This window comes from Bombina bombina, chromosome 7 (genome assembly GCF_027579735.1).
Source record: "Bombina bombina isolate aBomBom1 chromosome 7, aBomBom1.pri, whole genome shotgun sequence".
Lineage (NCBI taxonomy): Eukaryota > Metazoa > Chordata > Amphibia > Anura > Bombinatoridae > Bombina > Bombina bombina.
Window position 1 is genome coordinate 580,420,498 of NC_069505.1, and position 20,083 is coordinate 580,440,580.

At 39.0% G+C, this 20,083-nt stretch overlaps 1 protein-coding gene across 5 annotated transcripts in view; it reads left to right on the top strand.

The window, feature by feature from the left end:
- DDR1 (discoidin domain receptor tyrosine kinase 1) overlaps positions 1-20,083 on the top strand; it is a 136,463-nt gene that overhangs the window by 104,124 nt on the left and 12,256 nt on the right. For 4 of the 5 annotated variants that reach the window (XM_053722038.1, XM_053722040.1, XM_053722037.1 and 1 more), the window contains exons 12-16: positions 5,554-5,655; positions 6,152-6,384; positions 6,540-6,667; positions 7,414-7,623; positions 7,801-8,035. In XM_053722038.1, the coding sequence (XP_053578013.1) occupies positions 5,554-5,655; positions 6,152-6,384; positions 6,540-6,667; positions 7,414-7,623; positions 7,801-8,035 (908 nt within the window). The remainder of the gene's footprint in view (positions 1-5,553; positions 5,656-6,151; positions 6,385-6,539; positions 6,668-7,413; positions 7,624-7,800; positions 8,036-20,083) is intronic. The other variant, XM_053722041.1, reaches the window with a different exon arrangement.

Here is a 20,083-nt window from a genome sequence, read left to right on the forward strand (position 1 = left end):
ATTTGGAGCAGCTTTAGACTTTTTTTCGGTGTCAGAGTCATCAGCTACCACTCTGCACTTTTTTGGGACACTATTCTCTCCCTTTACTATTTTTGCATTTATATTGTGATTTTTTATTTTTCTATTGTATTGTATTTTCATTATTGTATCTGTCCATTGGTTGCTTCTAAGCATTTATACCAAGGCTATTTGCTATTTGATTTTATCTTATTTTAACATTTATGTAATTTATTATTGTTTTATCTGATTGTAATAAATCTGTACTTTTAACGCAGTGGCAGTTCTGTATATCTGTCCTTAGGCTTTTTGGCGCTGTATCCATTCCTTCGTTTAACTACTCTAATTTTCTCTGGGGGAGGTTAGACCCCATTTTTTGGTTACAGCTTAGGGCACTCTTAGCGCTAGATTACCACACCTCTTACCTTATATTATAAACTGGGTTTCAATTTACAACGGTTTCGATTTACAACCATTCCTTCTGGAACCTAACCCCGGCGTAAACTGAGGGCTACCTGTGTATATATATATATATATATATATATATATATACCTTCAAATTATTTAGAAAAGAGAGAAATAGCCACAGTAGAGCTATATGAGATACTGTGTAAAGATGGGGGATTTCAGCACTCAGTAGAACTCCATTTAACCCAAAATGGTGCTTGACCGGGAGCTAGCAAGAGACAAAAATACACGGATGCACATAAGTTCCAATAACACGACAAATTTATTTACAAAGTAACAAAACATACTGGAAAGGCATATGCATATTGTTTAGATACTAAAGAAAGTATAATATTACCACTGCAGTGGGATAACTATCTATCATAATACTTTCCTAGAACAGCTTTTTATACAACATTGTATTGATTTATATATAGCAAGGAAAGGATATATATAACTGTGGCCAAACAGATTATCTTATGATCATATATACGACCTGTTCTGAGTCCTCCTTATAGGTAAGAAATAGGAAGAAAACACAGGTAGATTGAAAAATCCGTTTCTGCCTGGGCCCAGGTTCTGTGTGAAAAAGAAGTAGATAGACGGGATACTCCTTTCTTTTTCAAAGGCTCATTCTTTGCTTTTAATCAGGAGCTATATAGAAAAACTTGTATGCTAGAACTCCGAGGTAAGAGCGTCCTCTCTGTCTAGCATAGTGATACAATACTTGTTTAGAAGTGCCGTTATTGCTTTTGAGTCCAAACAAATGCAGTTTTCCAGGAAACTGCGGTATGTAGCGGTCCCAGGTGTTTGCCTCAACACATACCTCCGGACCTCTGTATTTGAATAGCAGTCCGGAATTCTGTGTGGCTGTGTTAGTGCTCACCTCCGGGTTCAACTTGTATCCGCAGATATAGAAATTACAGTCACTCGTTCGGGTCTGGATACTGAAGTTACGTGCAGGGTCGGGACAGGTGCTTCTGACATCAAACTGCTTTCTATCTCCACTTTAAAGTCATATCACCTTCGCTTTGGGGATCTTGACTATAACGGATGACAGATATAAATCTTCATGAAAATTTTCCAAACTTGTGTGAGCTGTAACTAGGTGTCTGTCTGTCAACGCGCGTTTCGCCCACAATGCTCAGCGAAAGCTTGGGCCTCATCAGGACTACCTGACACCTGTGTCTCTCCCTTCTTATTCGATTTCTCCCTACAGGGAGGTGTGTTAAGTTTCAACAAATAAACAAATGTGATTGGTTTTAACTACACAAACCTCCAGAGAGACTATCCAATTATTAGGAGAGTGAAATTTGATACAAATGTATCCAAACCTGCCGTAGTTACACAGAACTCATGTGCTCCGCTACACAAACATCGCCATCTTTTATAACACTATCTACCTGTGTTTTCTTCCTATTTCTTACCTATAAGGAGGACTCAGAACAGGTCGTATATATGATCATAAGATAATCTGTTTGGCCACAGTTATATATATCCTTTCCTTGCTATATATAAATCAATACAATGTTGTATAAAAAGCTGTTCTAGGAAAGTATTATGATAGATAGTTATCCCACTGCAGTGGTAATATTATACTTTCTTTAGTATCTAAACAATATGCATATGCCTTTCCAGTATGTTTTGTTACTTTGTAAATAAATTTGTCGTGTTATTGGAACTTATGTGCATCCGTGTATTTTTGTCTCTTGCTAGCTCCCGGTCAAGCACCATTTTGGGTTAATGGAGTTCTACTGAGTGCTGAAATCCCCCATCTTTACACAGTATCTCATATAGCTCTACTGTGGCTATTTCTCTCTTTTCTAAATAATTTGAAGGTATAACTACTTTTGGGGGTCTGCACCTGATCTAGTAGTGGATAGTTACCGCCTAGATCTTTAAATTATAAATTTCCTATCCTGCTTAAACAGGAAGGTTAAACAATCCACTCCCACATTCTTTTTGTACATATATATATATATATATATATATATATATATATATATATATATATAATTTTTATATATATTTTTTTATTAATATTATTTTTTTTGACACAAGGGTCACACAACCTTGATAGCGATATTCCCTGAACAAGTCTCAACCTTCCTCTTAAAGGGTATGACTGAAAAGGGATAGTTAGAATTATCCTGGTTACAAAATAGTTCTAACAAACCCCAGAGCTGTAGAGTTTAAAGGAAGCCTCACTATCATGAGGAATTTTCTTCCATTAGAGAGCATACTAGCCTAACATTACAAATTTCACATTAATGCCTTTCTGCCATTCATTTATCCTTGGAAAACCCATGTAACTCATGGAGTTGATTTCATATTCTGAGCCCTCCATAAGGGCAACTGAAGTACCAGGACCCTTTTTTTCCTGGGAAATATTGGGTCAATCAACAATACACTCAAGACACAATAATTCTCAGCAAACACTGCAGTAAGAACAGGAGGCAATCCGAAGCTTGGAATGGTGGCTTGGAATGCTCAGAATGCCATTTGGTCTTTGTCTGCCGACCAACTCTACCAGCACGACAACACGAGGAACAAAAAGCACAAAAAGAAAAGAGAAATATGTTAATGTAGAAAGAAAAAGAGGTAGTTATTAGGCTTGTGCATTTGTTTTACTCTAAGTGCAGATTTGTAATATAAATACGGTTATTCGTTTCGTTTTCATAAAATGAATATTCGTACGAATGCACTACTTTTAAAGAAAATTAAAAATGTCATTAGTATACTTTTTTCCCCTTTAAATTCCCTTTAAAAGTAAAAATACTTATCTAGAGCCCTGGGGAGCTGCGCTAATCCCGAAAATTCTTCAAAGAACCCAGCGCTAATAGTAGGCTTAGGGCGGTAAATCCCAGAGCTTACGCTAAAGGACCTTCTATTAGATCCCTATAAGCGCAGCTCTGTGAAGAGGGGTCGGGTTTAGCGAGGCTCCCCCAGTGCATTATGGGTAAGTATAGATACTTTTTCACCTGCAGTAAAGAAACTTATACATTTGTTTTAATGAAATCGAATTAAGATGCTGCAGAATATTCAGAATACCGAATAGTGCAGCAAGCGAATATTCTGACAGACTAACTTTTCAGAATATTTGTTCCCAATGATTCGTCCGAAACAAATTATTTAGTGCTGCACAAGTCTAGCTAGTTATGTTGTGTTTCAAGAAGGTACAAACCTACCTTATTACAGAATATGTGCTATATTGGGTTATACAGTGTATACACGTATAGGCTTTTGTACGGTGGGCTGGTGGGTGTGCATGCCTATGTCGGGGCCTAGTAGCATGAGCATGTATTTGCATGTTTATATGGATGATGAAGTATTTGAATAATAATTTAAAGGTACATAAAAGTTAAAAAATAATATTATTAGACTGTTGCATACATATACTTATAGAGTGGTAATAATGCCCTACTGGAATCTAGGTGGTGACTGGTGGCTACCCAGATATGCTTCTTGTTATTGGTTCACCAGATGTGTTCAGCTAGTTTCCAGTGAGCTGACTTTAACTATGTGTTTAATCACTTTGCAGGCATGTAACACATAGAGAACGAGCACAGTCCTTTAGAAGAAACTTATCAAATTATTTATCTACAAAAATCCTCATAGACTTTAATGGTGCTTTTCTGTTGATAATCCATAGATACGTTTTTCTAAACGACTGCGACCGACCCCATAGTTCTGTGCTAGCAATAGTGCAAGAATAGAGTAGCACATTAGGGCATTTTCTGTCTCTTTAAACCAGATATGGGGAACGTTGGCACTTTGGTTTCAGAACTACATTTCCCATGATGCTCAACTGGACTTCAGAGTGGCTAAGCATCATGGGTAATGTAGTTCTGAAACATCAGGAGTTCCAAGGTTTCAAACCCTGGTTTAAACCATTGACTACTGGGAATTTCAGAGAAAAACTTGCCCACATTTCTAGCATTTTTGCTATCATTCCGGTTACACAGAAATATAGCCTTTGTTTTTTTTATTTTATTTACCTATGAAAACTATATATATTTTTGGCATAAAAAGAGCTTTATGACAGTTTTCAACTAAATATTTAAGTCACAGAATTAAGAAATGACTGTAAAATTGACAAACATTGACAGAATTACTGCATAATCCCTCCCAAATAGCTCTCTTCCCTCATCCCTCCCACTGCACAGCCATCTTTGTTACTGGCAGTTTGCCAGTATGCACTCTGAGGGGTTTATTTTTATTTATTTATTTGTTTTTTTTCTGTAGTGTAGGAATCCCCTCACACCCTCTCCACCTCACCCCTTCAAGCAATCAAGCCTTTTTTATTTTAATTTACATTTTTATGTAGTGTAGGGTCCCACCTCCCCCTTCAGCCATTCACCTGTTTACTGTAGTATAGGGACCCATCCCTCCCTCTTCCCTCCTGAGATCATTTCTGTAGTGTATAGGCCCCCCCTCCCATTTTAAGCTGCCTACCAACCTTCTCCCGTCCCTCTCACACCTCCCACCGGCAGCACCCCATTGGTTGGGTCTTTATATGGTAACAGAGCACAGTCAGTCAATATTTAAGTAGCTATTTATGCATATTTAAGTAGGTATTATAAAGGTGTTGTTAACATCTGCAGGCATTTATACTCATATTATATAATGTTATTATGGTGCATTTATTGTGTATGCATTTATATATGGGTGTTATATAGTTGTATACTGCATGCATATAAAGGTTTTTTTCAGGGGTAGGTTCTCAATTCTTGTGTTAAATAGGGGTCTAATTTGTGTATATATTGATAAAAGTGATATTGGGGGTGTGCATGTACAAATGAAACAGGGGTTGACAAATGTATTTGAAACTTAAAAGCCAGCCATAATATTAAGTAGCCATCCTCATATTTTATAAAAAAAGTGCATGTATATAAAAGTTTAAGAATATGTGAATATTACAGATGTTTTTAGAAAATAAATTGATAGCATCATGGCTCCCTGGGTTAAAGGATTTGTCAAGCCCTGATATAAAGGTGTTATATAAAGGGTATTCTGTGTGTGCATGTTTATATAAGTGGTATATGGGGGTATACTGACTGTGCATGTATATTGAGGTATACACTGTATACTCTGCATGTGTCTCTGCAGCCTTGCTGTTAAACAACCCTGCCTATGAGCTCCTACTCTCCACCTACAGCCGGCCAATTGCAGAGCCTGGTGGCCTGCAGGTTAAGCCTATCAACATTAAGGGTAAGGGGCGGCCATATTGGACCTGGCCAGAAAAATAATACCAAAATGGCCGTCTCTTCGGCCAATTCTCCTTTTTTCCCCCCCATCTCATTATCTATCTCTTTTACTCACTGGAACCTCTAGGAAATGAGATCTCCTGACTTGTCATCTCTGTCTTTTGCCTTCATGTTTATATAAATATTGATATATTAACTTAAATCATATTTATATATATATATACATACAATCTAATCTTTTTTTTTTCTCTTCTCTCCCTCCATTTTCCTATTTATCTTCCCTATTTGTTATTTCCTCCTTTATACCTCACTCTATTTCCTCTTTTCTAATTTACTTTCTCTGTTACCTTCCATTTTCCCATCTTCTCTTACATTATCTATCTGTCTGCCTATCGCTGTCTGTCAACTTTCTGTTATGTGTCTCTATTTTCCCGATTTTTTGTCTCCCATCCCCTCGCCCTTCTCTATCACCACCACCCTTTTTATCTCTCTCATCCCAGAGGGAGGATATAGGGAGCTTGAAACCCCAAATTTGCCCATGGTATGCCCTCCAAGCGTTCCACACTATGCAGAAGCTGACATTGTTACCCTCCAAGGGGTAACTGGGGGAAACACGTATGCGGTACCAGCCCTGACTGCTGATTCGCTCGCCTCCAAAGAACTTCCCCTCAGCAAGTTTCCACGTGGTCATCTCCTGTTCAGAGAAAAGTTAGGAGAAGGGCAGTTTGGAGAGGTAATTACCCCATTCTCAGTTATTTTGTCGGTTCCGTCCTGCCTTAAGCCCTATCCAAGTTCTGTTGCAACCCCTATAAGATTCCGTCCTGTATTCTCTTCTGTTGTTGTAATGTCCTCACCACACAATACCCACCTCTCGCTCTGCTATTCAAGGTTCACCTGTGTGAGGTTGTAAATCCACATGAGCTACCTACACTTCAATTTCCTTTCAACATGCGCAAAGGGAGGAGTCTGCAGGTGGCAGTCAAATTACTAAGGGCTGATGCAAATAAGAATGCAAGGTAAATATGATATATATATTGTACATACGGAGTATTAATGATCATTATAATCATTTATCAACTTTTTTATGACTGATGACTAATAAGGGTCTAGGCTCCTCTATGTGTTTGGAGGTGTGGCTTGATAACCTCAAGTTATAGTCCGGGCCCTCACAGAGCAAATTACATTTAAAGGGACAGTCTACACCAGAATGTTTCTTGTTTAAAAAGATAGATAATCACTTTATTAACCATTCTTTAGTTTTGCACAACCAACACAGTTATATTAGTATACTTTTTACCTCTGTAATTACCTTGTATCTAAGTCTCTGCAAGCTGCCCCCTTGTTTCAGATCTTTTGACTGACATCCATTTTAGCCAATCCGAGCTGGCTCATTGGAACTCCACGTGCGTGAGCACACTGTTATCTATATGAAACACGTGAACTAACACCATCTAGTGGTGAAAAACTTTCAAAATGCACTGAGAGAAGAGGCAGCCTTCAAGGGCTTAGAAATTAGCATATGAACCTCCTAGGTTTAGCTTTCAACTAACAATACCAAGAGAACAAAGCAAAATTGGTGATAAAAGTAAATTGGAAAATTGTTTAAAATTACATGCCCTATCTGAATCATAAAAGTTTATTTTGGTCTAGACTGTCCCTTTAAGAAAAATTTATCTTACGCTACTAAGAAACTCAATCCTAAGAAACCTGCCATAAACTAGACAAACATAAATATTCAGTTTGGCCTTTTTGTGGTACACAGAAACGATTTCCTAAAGGAGCTGAAAATCCTTTCCCGACTAAACGACCTGCACATTATTCGTCTTTTGGGAGCTTGCCTGGATGAGGACCCGCTATGTATGATCACAGAGTACATGGAGAATGGAGATCTTAATCAGTTCCTAAATGGCCACCAACTTGGTGTAGACGGAGAGACCAGTGGAGACGTCGGGCTTGGCCTACCGTGCATCAGGTGAGAAATGACAGTAACATTCTAAGTTCATATACTCTGCATCATCTGGTGCACCAAAGAAATTAGTCAGCTATAGTCTCACGTATTTATCTCTTCCTCATTCCCTCTTTTATAACTTTTGTTTGTGTTTAGAAGTCTCTCCACTTATAGTTATAGTAATATTATCTCGTTTTCTAGCTACCCTAGCCTTCTTCACGTCGCCTTGCAGATCTGCTCCGGCATGAAGTATCTCTCCTCTCTTAACTTTGTACATCGGGATCTCGCCTCTCGAAACTGCCTAGTGGGAGAGAACTTGACAATAAAGATAGCAGATTTTGGGATGAGCCGGAACCTGTATGCTGGAGATTACTACAGAATCCAGGGCCGGGCAGTACTGCCAATCAGATGGATGGCATGGGAGTGCATTCTAATGGTGAGAGGAATATATTCTTGTGGATATATTCACATATGAGATAATGAGTGCATGGCATTGCTTCAGATCATAGTCAGTTCCAGTCTACTGTATTGAGAAAACTAAGTATATTCATAACTTTCTGAATGTACAGAAAATATATTGTATTGTTCTACAAATACCCCAATCTCAATATTGTTTACTCACAAAGTTCACATTATATAGCTCTTTCCAAAAGAATACATTGTTCCATCAACTTGTAAGGACACTCCCAGTTTGCTACATGCAAGGTCAACTGTACATGTTGACTCAAATTGGTGACTTTTTTATATATATATATTTTTATTGAAAATTAGAAATATACAATTTTATAGACAAATATTCTATACTATAATTGCGTTTGTAATGCGCCCGTCGCCATTGTCAGTTGCGCGCGCAGCCAAACAAATCCATTCTACAACAATAGACTGACCTCTGGGCAGGCTTAACACCTAGTGTTTCAATAAATGTAATACAAGGAAAATACATTAGTTTGGATTCTATAAGGCACAAAACAGATGACAATTTGATAGTAGTAAAAGTCTCTCAAATACACTTACTACGATAATGTCACATGGACAGAAAAAAACGAGGTCTAGCAAGAACTTTATTACAATTATTTATATAATACAAATAAGAACATTTACACTATCAACATTTACACTATCACTATGTGGTAGCGTAAGTCATAGTCTGAAAGAATCTGAACATAATTGGGTCGCTCTAAAAGGATCAACGCGTATAAAGAATCTGAGGAATACAAAGTATCTACCTTAGGCAAAGGGTGTACTCAGTAGGAGTATGTTTTTAATGTGTCATACAAGAAAAAAATATTCTGTATGTTAAAGGGATAGTCTAGTCAAAATTAAACTTTCATGATTCAGATAGAACGCAACTTTCTAATTTACTCCTATTATACACTTTTTGCTTTGTATCTTTATTTGAATGTAAGCTTAGGAGCTGGTCTATTTTTGGTTCAGTACCTGGGTAGCGCTTGCTGATTGGTGGCTACATTTAGACACTAATCAGAAAGTGTTATCCAGGTGCTGAACCAAAAAAGGGGCGGGCTACTAAGCTTACATTCTTGCTTTTTCAAATAAAGATACCAAGAGAATGAAGAAAAAAATTATAATAGGAGTAAATTAGAAATTTGGTTAAAATTGCTGCTCTATTTGAATCATGACAGTTTAATTTTGACTAGACTATCCCTTTAAGCATCTGTACAACAATCTAGTGACGCATTTTTAACCCATTAGTGCCCTCAACAAAGAAAGGAATTCTAGGTTACAACATTGCTTTATTGGCCCCTATAATGTTACACTTCTTCAATATAACGAACTAATATATTTTTTTTAAATATATCTGAATATTATTTTCAGGCTGATCTTTCCTTTGAATAGCGCTGCGGAATCTGTTTGCGCACCACAAATAAATTACAATAAAAATAATACATTTTTCTGTCTAACTTTTATTTTTAATATTTAATATTATTTTAAATGGCAAAAATGTATTAAAGCATTTTATAATTGCTCTTGTATATCCATTTGAAGGGATTCAGATAGAGAATTACATTTTAAACAACTTTCCAATTTACTTCTATTATCTAAATAGCTTTGCTTGTTTGTTGAAAGTCTTAGGAGCAGCAAAGCACGATTGGAAGCTAGCCGCTGATTGGTGACTGCACATATATACACCTCATGTGATTGGCTCACTTTATGTGTGCAGCTAGCTCCCAGTAATGCATTGCTGCTCCTTCAACAAAGAATACTAAGAGAATGAAGCAAATCTCATAATAGAAGTACATTGGAAAATTGTTTCAATTCACGCACTCTAGCTGAATCATGGAAGAAAAAGTTTGTGTTTCAAGTCCCTTTAAAATATAGCGTATTAAAGGGTCGACTTATCAAAGGCTTCGCAGTCCGTATTTAACCTGCAGTCCGTATTTAACAAGGGGCGGTCATTAGACCGCTGCTTCCCTAAGTTCTAACCGGGGAGATTGACAGCTCCTGCCTGTGCATGAAGGGGGCGGCGTTGCACAAGAAGCGCAAAATTGCGTTCTTGTGCAATGCTGAATTCCGGCAGTGGAATTTAGCCCGCCAGAAGCGAGCTGCGGCGGACAGGGGCGCGTATGTCCGCCCCTGTCCGCCACAGCTTGATAAATCGACCCCATAGTCACAATTTTACTGAATACTTATTAAAAAAAAAATAAGTGAAAGCTTTTAAGAATTGTACTCAAAACCTTGCTATGAAAATGTTCATATAAACGCAAATTTTACTACAACTAACCATTATCAATAATATCGCTAGCCATAATAGATCAAGCATAATTGTAGGAGGAAAATGTTAATCTTACAAAACATCTTTCATGGCTTCCGGAATGCGGACAATGATAAAAACTTGCAGACATATTTTGACATTAGTGGGCAGATGTTCCGTTCATTCCACAGTATGAAGTCATGGAGGAACGGCGCAAGAACATCTTGGAATTTTGTGATTCATTTGGGAAGGCGACCACCTGTTCATTTCTCATGGCAGGTGGACATTTTTTCTGTAGCATATCCTTAATGAAAAATATTGATGTTAGTAAAACAAGAGAATATTTCAGTTGAAACAAGGAAATTACATTTGTTCTAGTGTGTAACTTAACGTGGTTTGCACTTTTTGATCTGCAATATGTTCTCTCCACAGTGTTTATTTAACACCCTGACTACACCAAGAATTGCAGCTGTCTTTGGCAGCCAATAGGTTAAACCAGTCCTAACAGATGAGCGCTGTGGGTCAATATTTTAGAAACAAATTTATGGCTGTTAAAGGGACATAAAATCATTTTTGTTTTCTTTTGTGATTCGGATAGAAATAAAAAAACGTTATTATTAAATGTATTTTGTTATCTTGGTATCATTTGTTGAACAGTATCTGGAACACTATTTGACAGCAGTTTTGCAAGAATGTTTTTATCTGCTGGAACCAATTAGGGACAGTTATGTAGCAGAGTTAGCGTTAAGATTCAGTAAGCAGCTTCCTTTCCAGGTCTGAGAATTAGAAAATCTACAATTTCCTAAGCTAAATTACATGAAAAGGGGGACAAAATAACTAAAAGTTAGCAAAGTTATTTCAGTATTTATAACTATTTACTGTCCATTTTAATATCTTTTCAAAATGATATTGTTTTTTAAAAAAAAGGCAGCTTAACAAATGAAAAAATACTGTGAATAAAATGTGCTGTAAAATAAATAGGAGACCAATCTAATTCTCTGCGGAATAAAACCCCCGCAAAAAACAACAGCACGTAATTCACATTTTTAACATGGTAACCGCATTGTTTCTATAAAAAGTTTTTTTTTTTTCTAATCTGATCCTATTGTAATTAAAATGCTTTAAACACATCATTTTGCTTTTGTTTATGGAATAAGAGTCTGGTTTGAGGATTATAGTGTTACAGCTGCTAAGTGCTTTTGTTCCACCCCCGTTTTGAAATCAAAGCCCACTCAAGTGTACCACACCTTCCACAAAGTGTCTGCTGGAAAAAAAAGGATACTTTACTCCCACTCTGACCGCAACAACAGAAATAGGTCTACTTGTGTTTATAGTCAGTTATAACATTAGATACGACAAGTGTCCTGTCCAAGAAAATGTATTGTTCATTAGATCTTAAATGGAGAGTGTACTGTAAAAGTTTCTACCATTTAATTTGTTCCCAATTATCAATTTTAACTACTGGAAAGTATTAAATTCTTCTCAAGTGGCTCCTTTACATTTATTCTGCCATTTGAAATAGTTGTTTTTGTCTGTGGTATCCCCACCTATACTGCAAATTGTAATATTTGTAATAATTGGCAATATAAAAGCTCTGTAAATATAGATAGCAGAAAACATGTTACACTTTTTGAGACTTAAAGGGACAGTAAATGTAACTACTTTGCAATCTAGTTGCATTATTTATTTTGCCCCCTTTTCATGTAATTAAGCCATTTCAAGAACTCAGAACCATGTTGACTTCTCAAGGCTTATTCTGCTACATATCTGTACCTAATTGGCTTTAACTGATAACAACTGCAAATAAATGCATTTTATACTAACTTTATGACTGTGACTAGCCTGGTAGTCTGCTGATTAAAGCCCTGATTGGCTCCTCCAAATAAGACACATGGTGGGTGGGGTTTGGCTTTTGAAAATAGTTACAGAAACAAATGATGTTAATTTGTTTAACAAATGTTAAGACTTGGCTGATATGTTGTTCTATAGAAACACAACAGAAATGTCTTGTAATTGCAAAGTGTGTTCTGTCCCTTTAATGTAAACCATTATTATTATTAAAGGGATATTAAACCCAACATTATCTAATTTTCTTCATTCTATTCTTTGGTTAAAGAAACAGCAATGCACACAGGTCAGCCAATAACATGAGGCATATATGTTCAACCACCAATCAGCAGCTCCTCTGCGTACCTAAGTATGCTTTTCAACAAATGATACCAAGATAATTCTATTTTGTGAAGGATTTTGCACACTCATGCTATTTAACACGCAGTTGTTAGCACACTCTAGACTATCGCTTGAGAGATAAATAAATATTTTTGGACTGGTAATATGAGCACAAATATAGAAGCGCCATTTATTGAGCTTAAGCGATGTTGACGCACAATTTTGCTAATATATTTGCGCTCCACTTGTAATCTAGCCCTTTTATGTTATACAGAGTTTGCTCATTGTATTCATTTAAAGGGACGTGGAAGACAAGATTAGACTTATAATTCAGACAGAGCAAACAATTTGAAACAACTCTCTTTTCTTCTAACAAATTTATCTTCTCTTTGTATGCTGTATTTTTTCGGAAATATATTCCTTTCCATGGAATCATACTGAGGTAGGGTCAGGAGTGTGCACGTGTCTTGGCATTATATGGCAGCTACGTTTACAGCAATGTTGGTACATATAGTGTGAAGCACACGTGCACACTCCTTATCCTACCTCAGTATGCTGTTATGAAAAGTAGCTAAAGACAACCAATAGAGAGCACGCACCTTTGATAAAAGAAGCAATTTGAGTTTTTTTGCACACTCTGTCTGAATCATGAATATTTCATTGTGACTTACATACACATTTAAAAGGACAAAGAACTCAAAAATTCCCTATTCTGTAAATTAACGTGCAGCGGTTAAACATATTAAAAAAAATATTTTGGGCTTTTTTTGGCCTGAAAAGAGGTTAAGAGGTTAATGGGACACTAACAGGAAGTGGCTGATTGTGTACGCCCAAAGCCTTGGAATCTATTCTCATTGGCTGATAGTGACAACTGGTTAAAACCAAAACACTGTAATAGATTTTGAACCCCTTCACGCCCATAGAACATTCCATGCCATCTTAGCAGCACCAGGCTTTATTGCCCTTAGGGCGGCATGGAATATCCTACGTTTCTTGGTGTCCTGCAGCTTTTAATGGAAAATCAGACTAGCATCTTAGGCCGTTCCCCTTGATCTTATCCCGGCCTTGAAATCACGTGATTTTAAAGTTATGTCTATTTCCACTCCCCCTGTATCATGTGACAGCCATCAGCCAATCAGAAATGCGCTATTCTGTGAATTCTTGCACATGCTCAGTAGGAGCTGGTGACTCAAAAAGTGTAAATATAAAAATACTGTGCACATTTTGGTAATAGAAGTAAATTAAAAAGTTGTTTAAAATCGCTGCTCTACCTGAATCATGAAAATTTCATTTTGACTTGCGTGTCCCTTTAACTACCAGTGGTGCACTTGGTGTGGTTACTACCAGAACAGAACTCCAGGGGGCGCCACCTGGCCCTAACAGATATACAGGGCGCGATCCGATATAGGTCGTAGTTTTCGGCGCAAGCGAGGTAACCCGCGTCGCCCGCAGTTTCAGCTCGCAACTCGAGCTATCCAATATTCACCGCCGTCAGATGCTAAACTGGCGTAAGTGAGAAAAACCGACGAGCAGGCAAAATGTGCGCAAATACACCTTTTAGTCGTCGCAAGTACTTGCGCCTGTTTTTTGTTCACGTAAAGTCTCAATAAAGTGTAGTTTTATGCAAATTAGCCTACGACTCGTAAAAAATAACGCCAGTTCTAAGAGATGCGCCACGTAATGACGAGATTCAAAAATCATACTTAAACACCTGCGCAGCCGCCATTTCTTTAGTGTGTTTGGTTGGTTCTTGGAGCTACAGCACACTACAGCGAGTATAGAGATTAGTGGTAAGAGTAGTGAGAAAGGAGCATCATCAAGTTAGTTAGGTCGGATTGTTGGTTGGATTGTTAAGCCAGTACATTTACTTACACTTTTTTTCATATTGCACACATTTTGCATACACACATATACAAAATACACAACACTTTTTTTTTATAACACCCAACACTTTTTATTTATCTTTTACAGTTTGAAAGGCTGAGTGTCTGGTTGTGATTGTGTGTGATTGAAGTGGGAGTGAGTGTGAGTGTGTGAGTGTGTGTAGTGTGAGGATGTCAGGGAGAGATAGGGCTGGGGGGAGGAGGGAAGGGGAGTCGCAGGGAGAGGATTATGTACAGGAGGAGCAGCAGGGTCCCCGTCAGGGAGTGAGCGGAGTGGGGAGAGGGAGAGCCAGAAGGGAGGATGGGAGTGGGGTTGCCCAAAGGCCAGGCACACTGAGAAGAGGGATAGAGGGTGCACATGGGGATAGAAGGGGGGAGGAGGGAGAGGATAGGGAGGAACCCACACCAGGGACATCCCAGGGAGGGAGCCAGGCAGCCCAGGACGAGGAGCGTATGAGGTGTCCCAATTTCAGTTTTGCCGAAAACCTCGCTCTCGTCCAGGCTGTCCTGGAGAACCATAATGCCCTCTTTGGACAAGAGAAGGGCAAAGGAGTTGCCCGGAGGCGTAAAGATGCTTGGCAGAAGGTGGTGGAGGCCGTCAATGGTGTGTCCCAACAGAGGAGGAATGTTGACGGCCTTAAGAAGAGATGGAATGATTGCAAGAGGAGAGTCAAGGAGAGGATGGGCCAGGAAGCAATCTCCCAGAGGGCAACAGGAGGTGGGCCTCACTATGAGGCCGAATACAATGAGTGGCAGGAGCTCATTCGTAGGTCCCTGAGCCTCACAGCAGTCCGTGGACTTCCAGGGGCTCGTGACTCAGGGACTGCAACATCAGCACAGCATGCTGGTGAGTAACATCCCACACACTAGTATAATATGTATTTGAGTTATAACATCCTATATTGTCACACATTCATGTACACAATGAGGATCATGGTATTTTGATTACTAACAACTAAATATACAATGATATTTAACATTAAAGGGACATGAAACACAAAGAATTTATTTCATTATTCAGATAGAGAATACAGTTTTAAACAACATCAAAATTTACTTCCATTATCTATTTTTAATTATTATTTTGAAAATCTTAGTTTATTAAATATCAATGCACATGGGTGAGGCAATCACACGAGGCATTGATGTACAGCCACCAATCAGCAGCTTCTGAGCCTATCTAGAAATGCATATCAGCTAAGAATATCAAGATAATGAAGCATATTAGCTACTGGAAGTAAATTTTAATTTTTTTTAAATTCCATGCTTGGCTAGCTGAATCATGAAATAATAAATATGGTTTGCATGTCCATTTAATGCTACTTAACACATTGAAAATCATGATATGAGGTAGAATAGTGAAATACTAACATGTCTCAGAGTAACACAGGCCACAAGCCACATGTAGACCTTTCAGTAAATGGACACCATAGTCATCACAACCATAGTGTCACTTAAAGAACACATTTTCTCCATGACTGACATGTACACAGAACTATTGTATGAAACACATACATGTATAATTAGCATATTACAAACCCTCATATCACAAATCTCAATGTGCACATGCATGTTATAGAGTTTGACATGAGAATGTGGATAGGCCCTAGCATGTAAATTGTATGCCCACATGGATAGATATGTGACTGTACTAATCCCTCTCATCATTTGACTCCTCCACAGAACCTCCAGTCACCAGGGTGCCTACGCCCATGAATCCCCCAACACCGGTTCTAAATATATGTCCACCACAACCACCGGTACAGATAAGACAGCAGGAGTATGCCAGGCATGACATGGCTTGGACTGCGTCAATCGAAAATCCACATATCATGCCACCTGCATTAGAGGAGGATACCTGGCAGGAGCCCTGGCACGAGGAATATTCCTATGGCTTGGAGGGGGAGCCCCGCCAGCCCCAAAGGGTAGATGTATTTACCCCCCCCCAAGAATATCAGGGCACTACAGGAGTATACCAGCAGGCTGAGTGGATGCACACCAGCGGCCATTGAGACTATCGGTCCATCCCGACATCTGGACCATCATCTTCAGTTGGAAGGGCTCCACCAACTGTAATCCATCGCCCTGCACCTCCAGCTCATATTCCTGTGGCTGCACCTCCAGCTGAGATATCTGTTCCTGCACGTCCAGCTGCTGTTTTTGTTCCCGCACCTCCAACTGAGGTTATTGTTCCGGCACCTCCAACTGAGGTTGTTGTTCTGGCACCTCCAACTGAGGTTATTGTTCCGGCACCTCCAACTGAGGTTGTTGTTCTGGCACCTCCAACTGAGGTTATTGTTCCGGCACCTCCAACTGAGGTTATTGTTCCGGCACCTCCAACTGAGGTTGTTGTTCTGGCACCTCCAACTGAAGTTATTGTTCCGGCACCTCCAACTGAAGTTATTGTTCCGGCATCTCCAACTGAGGTTATTGTTCCGGCACCTCCAACTGAGGTTGTTGTTCCGGCACCTCCAGCTGAGGAACACGTAATTGAAAGAGTGCCTATTGTCCCTGCTGATGAAGAGCCCATGGATCAATTGAGTTCTGCCATGGGTGATGAATATATCTCACTACAGAGGAGGCAAACTTTGACCTGTGAGACTCTAACGGAAACGTGTCAAAAAATGCAGAGGGAACAACACAGGTTCCATAGAAGCCAACACCGTTTGCAACAGAGGTCGAATGAGCTTCAAAGGGACATGGCAGCATCGGTATCAGCTATGGTCCAAAATCAAAACCAAATGCTGCGTGTAATATCGGACATGCAAATCCAAAGTGACCAAAGATGGAGGGAACAGAATCAACTGTTGGGGGCTTTGGTGGAGCATTTCACCCAACAGCAGGACATGGCATCAAGTATCTCCTCTGTGACCAGCACTCCTACTGGATCCACACAACCCAGGAGAGGCAGAAGACCCACACCAGGCCCCTCATCTAAGAGGCCTAAAAAAAAAAAATATTATTCAATTTCATTGAAAATCTTGTCCTCTGTTATTTACTATCTAATTGTCATCCACATCCATGTGAGTTGTGTTTTAGTACAGTAATATTGGTAAAACATATAATAATACCTGTGTTGAAATGGACCAAAAAGGTATTATTATAATGTTTATGACATATTCATGCTCAATAAACAACATCACATGGTTGTGTCTCAACGGTACATATAGTAATATTAACTTCTAAGATGTACATCAAGGTTTCTCACATCCAATATAAATTGACACGTTGGTATATATAACTAATAATATATTTAAAGAAGGTGTGAACATAAGGTATAAATATCCATTATCCTCATTCTTAATGATAGTGAACTAAACATGAATTAAACAAATTATAAATATACAGTTATTATGGTTGTTAAAGGGACATGAAAGCAAATATTTTTACTTCATGATTTTGAAGGAGAAGATAATTTCAAAAATAAACTATAATTTCATTCTATTATTTCTGTTGCTTCATTCTATTGATATTCTTTGCTGAAAACCATATCGAGATATGCTTGGTAGCTGATGATTATTAGCTGTATATAGATGCCTCCTGCGATTTCTTCACTGTGTGCATTTCTATGTCTTCATTAAAGTATATCTAAATTAATAATGAAAATAGGTCATTTATTTAAATTATAAGGTTTGTTATAATTTATCTTCTCTATCCTTAATCATGAAATAATATGTTTGGGTATAGTGTCCCTTTAAGGGAAGGGGGTTGGGATGTAGTAGTTTCACTTACATGCAGTGGAAATCCAAAATTTTACATTCTGCAAGACATGATATATACACATGCAATGGTTGGTGAGGTACTGTCAAACATCATAATACATGTGAATGTTACGGTTTACTGTAATTATGAATAAGTAACTTACAGGTGAAGTATTCACGGATGACATAATCCCTCACTTCATTCCCCCTCAGTGTCCCCCTGTCCACATCCTCAAGTACAGGAACCAGCTGCTGCTGCTGCTCTGGGTCAATGTCCACCAACAAACGTGTGTCCACAGCAATGTTGTGTAGAATACAGCAAGCATTGACAATGGAACACACTTTGTTGGGGTTATACTGTAGTGCTCCGCCTGTAACATCCAGACACCTGAACCTGGTTTTTAATAGGCCAAAGCTCCTTTCAATGACATTCCTTGTTCTTATGTGTGCCTCCTGGTACCTGAGTTGTGGCTCCGTAATGGGGTGCACCAAGGGGGTTAATAGCCATGGTCTGCAGCCGTACCCTGCGTCACCTGTCATGTAACATATGTGTTTGGATTACTACAGGTACATCATGTGCTTTAAAGGGACACAACATGAATCACATATAAAAGATAGATTTAATCAAAACATTAATGGAAGTAATCAGGATAGTTAATTAAAATTAAAAGGCCTATCTGAATAATGGAAGTGCAATTTATACTAGACTGTCCATTTAATAAGAACCTGCAATTGTTAGCAGCTTGATAATTAACTTCGATTAGATCATTTTCTCCATTCTATAGATAACTCTTGATGACAAGCATATTAGATATGCTCAATAGCTGCTGATTGGTGGCTGCACATAGAAGCCTCATATGATTGGCTCATATATGTGAATTATAATTTATAAAATCAATATATTTAAAGAATGAATAAAATGATATAAGAGAAGTGAATTGTAATGCTGTTTAACATTGTATTCTCTATCTGACACATGAGATGACAATATGTGTTTAGTGTCCCTTTATTAGAAATATACAGACAGAATGAAGGTACTCACCAAGCAGCCATCCTACCGAAAGTGTTCCATTTTCAAACATATTGAATAAGGAGGTCTGGCGCAGGATGTAGGAATCATGTGCACTCCCTGGGAAGCCTGCATACACATGTAAGAATTTCAGATTGGTATCGCAGACCATCTGGCAATTCAATGAGTGAAACCCTTTCCTGTTAATATAGAGGATTGTCTCCTCATGTGGGGCCACAATACGCACATGTGTGCAATCAATTGCCCCCATGACATTAGGAATACCCCCCAGTCGATAGAAGCCTTGTTTAAGACGGTTCCATTCCTGGGGGGTATGGGGGAAATGAATGTATCGTTGTGTCTGGTTATCTAGAGCAGTCAGAACCTCCCCTAGAATCCTGGAGAAGGTAGACTGCGCTAGGCCAGACACAAGCCCCTCTGTTGACTGGTATGAGCCAGTTGCCAGGAAGTGTACAACGCACAACAGCTTCTGCATACCAGTCAGAGCTCGGTTCCTATACGCTTGAGGGTCAATTTCATCCTTCAACACCTCATATAGGTTAATGAGGCTTGCAGATGTGAAGCGATATTTTTCCCTGACCTCCACTTCTGTCATCCCAAACAGGGTGACCCTAACCCTGTGTACCCTTGGTGCTCTTCCCCTCTGCTGATGCCTTCGTCTTATAGGCCCTGCTGGCCTATGGGCAGCTGCAGCAACAGCAGCATGGGGAGCACCAGGAACAGGGACAACAGCAGGAGGAGCAGGGAGGGCAGCAGCAGCAGCTGGAGCAGGGACAGCTACAGCACCATGACCAGGGACAACAGCAGGAGGAGCAGGGAGGGCAGCAGCAGCAGCTGGAGCAGGGACAGCTACAGCACCATGACCAGGGACCTCAGCAGCAGGGATACCATCCAAAACAGGGGCTTGTAGGGGTTCAAGCACCCCTTGTGCCCCACGACGCTGTCTGACTCTAAATGCAATATACTGCAAGGGAAACATGGTGGCTAATGA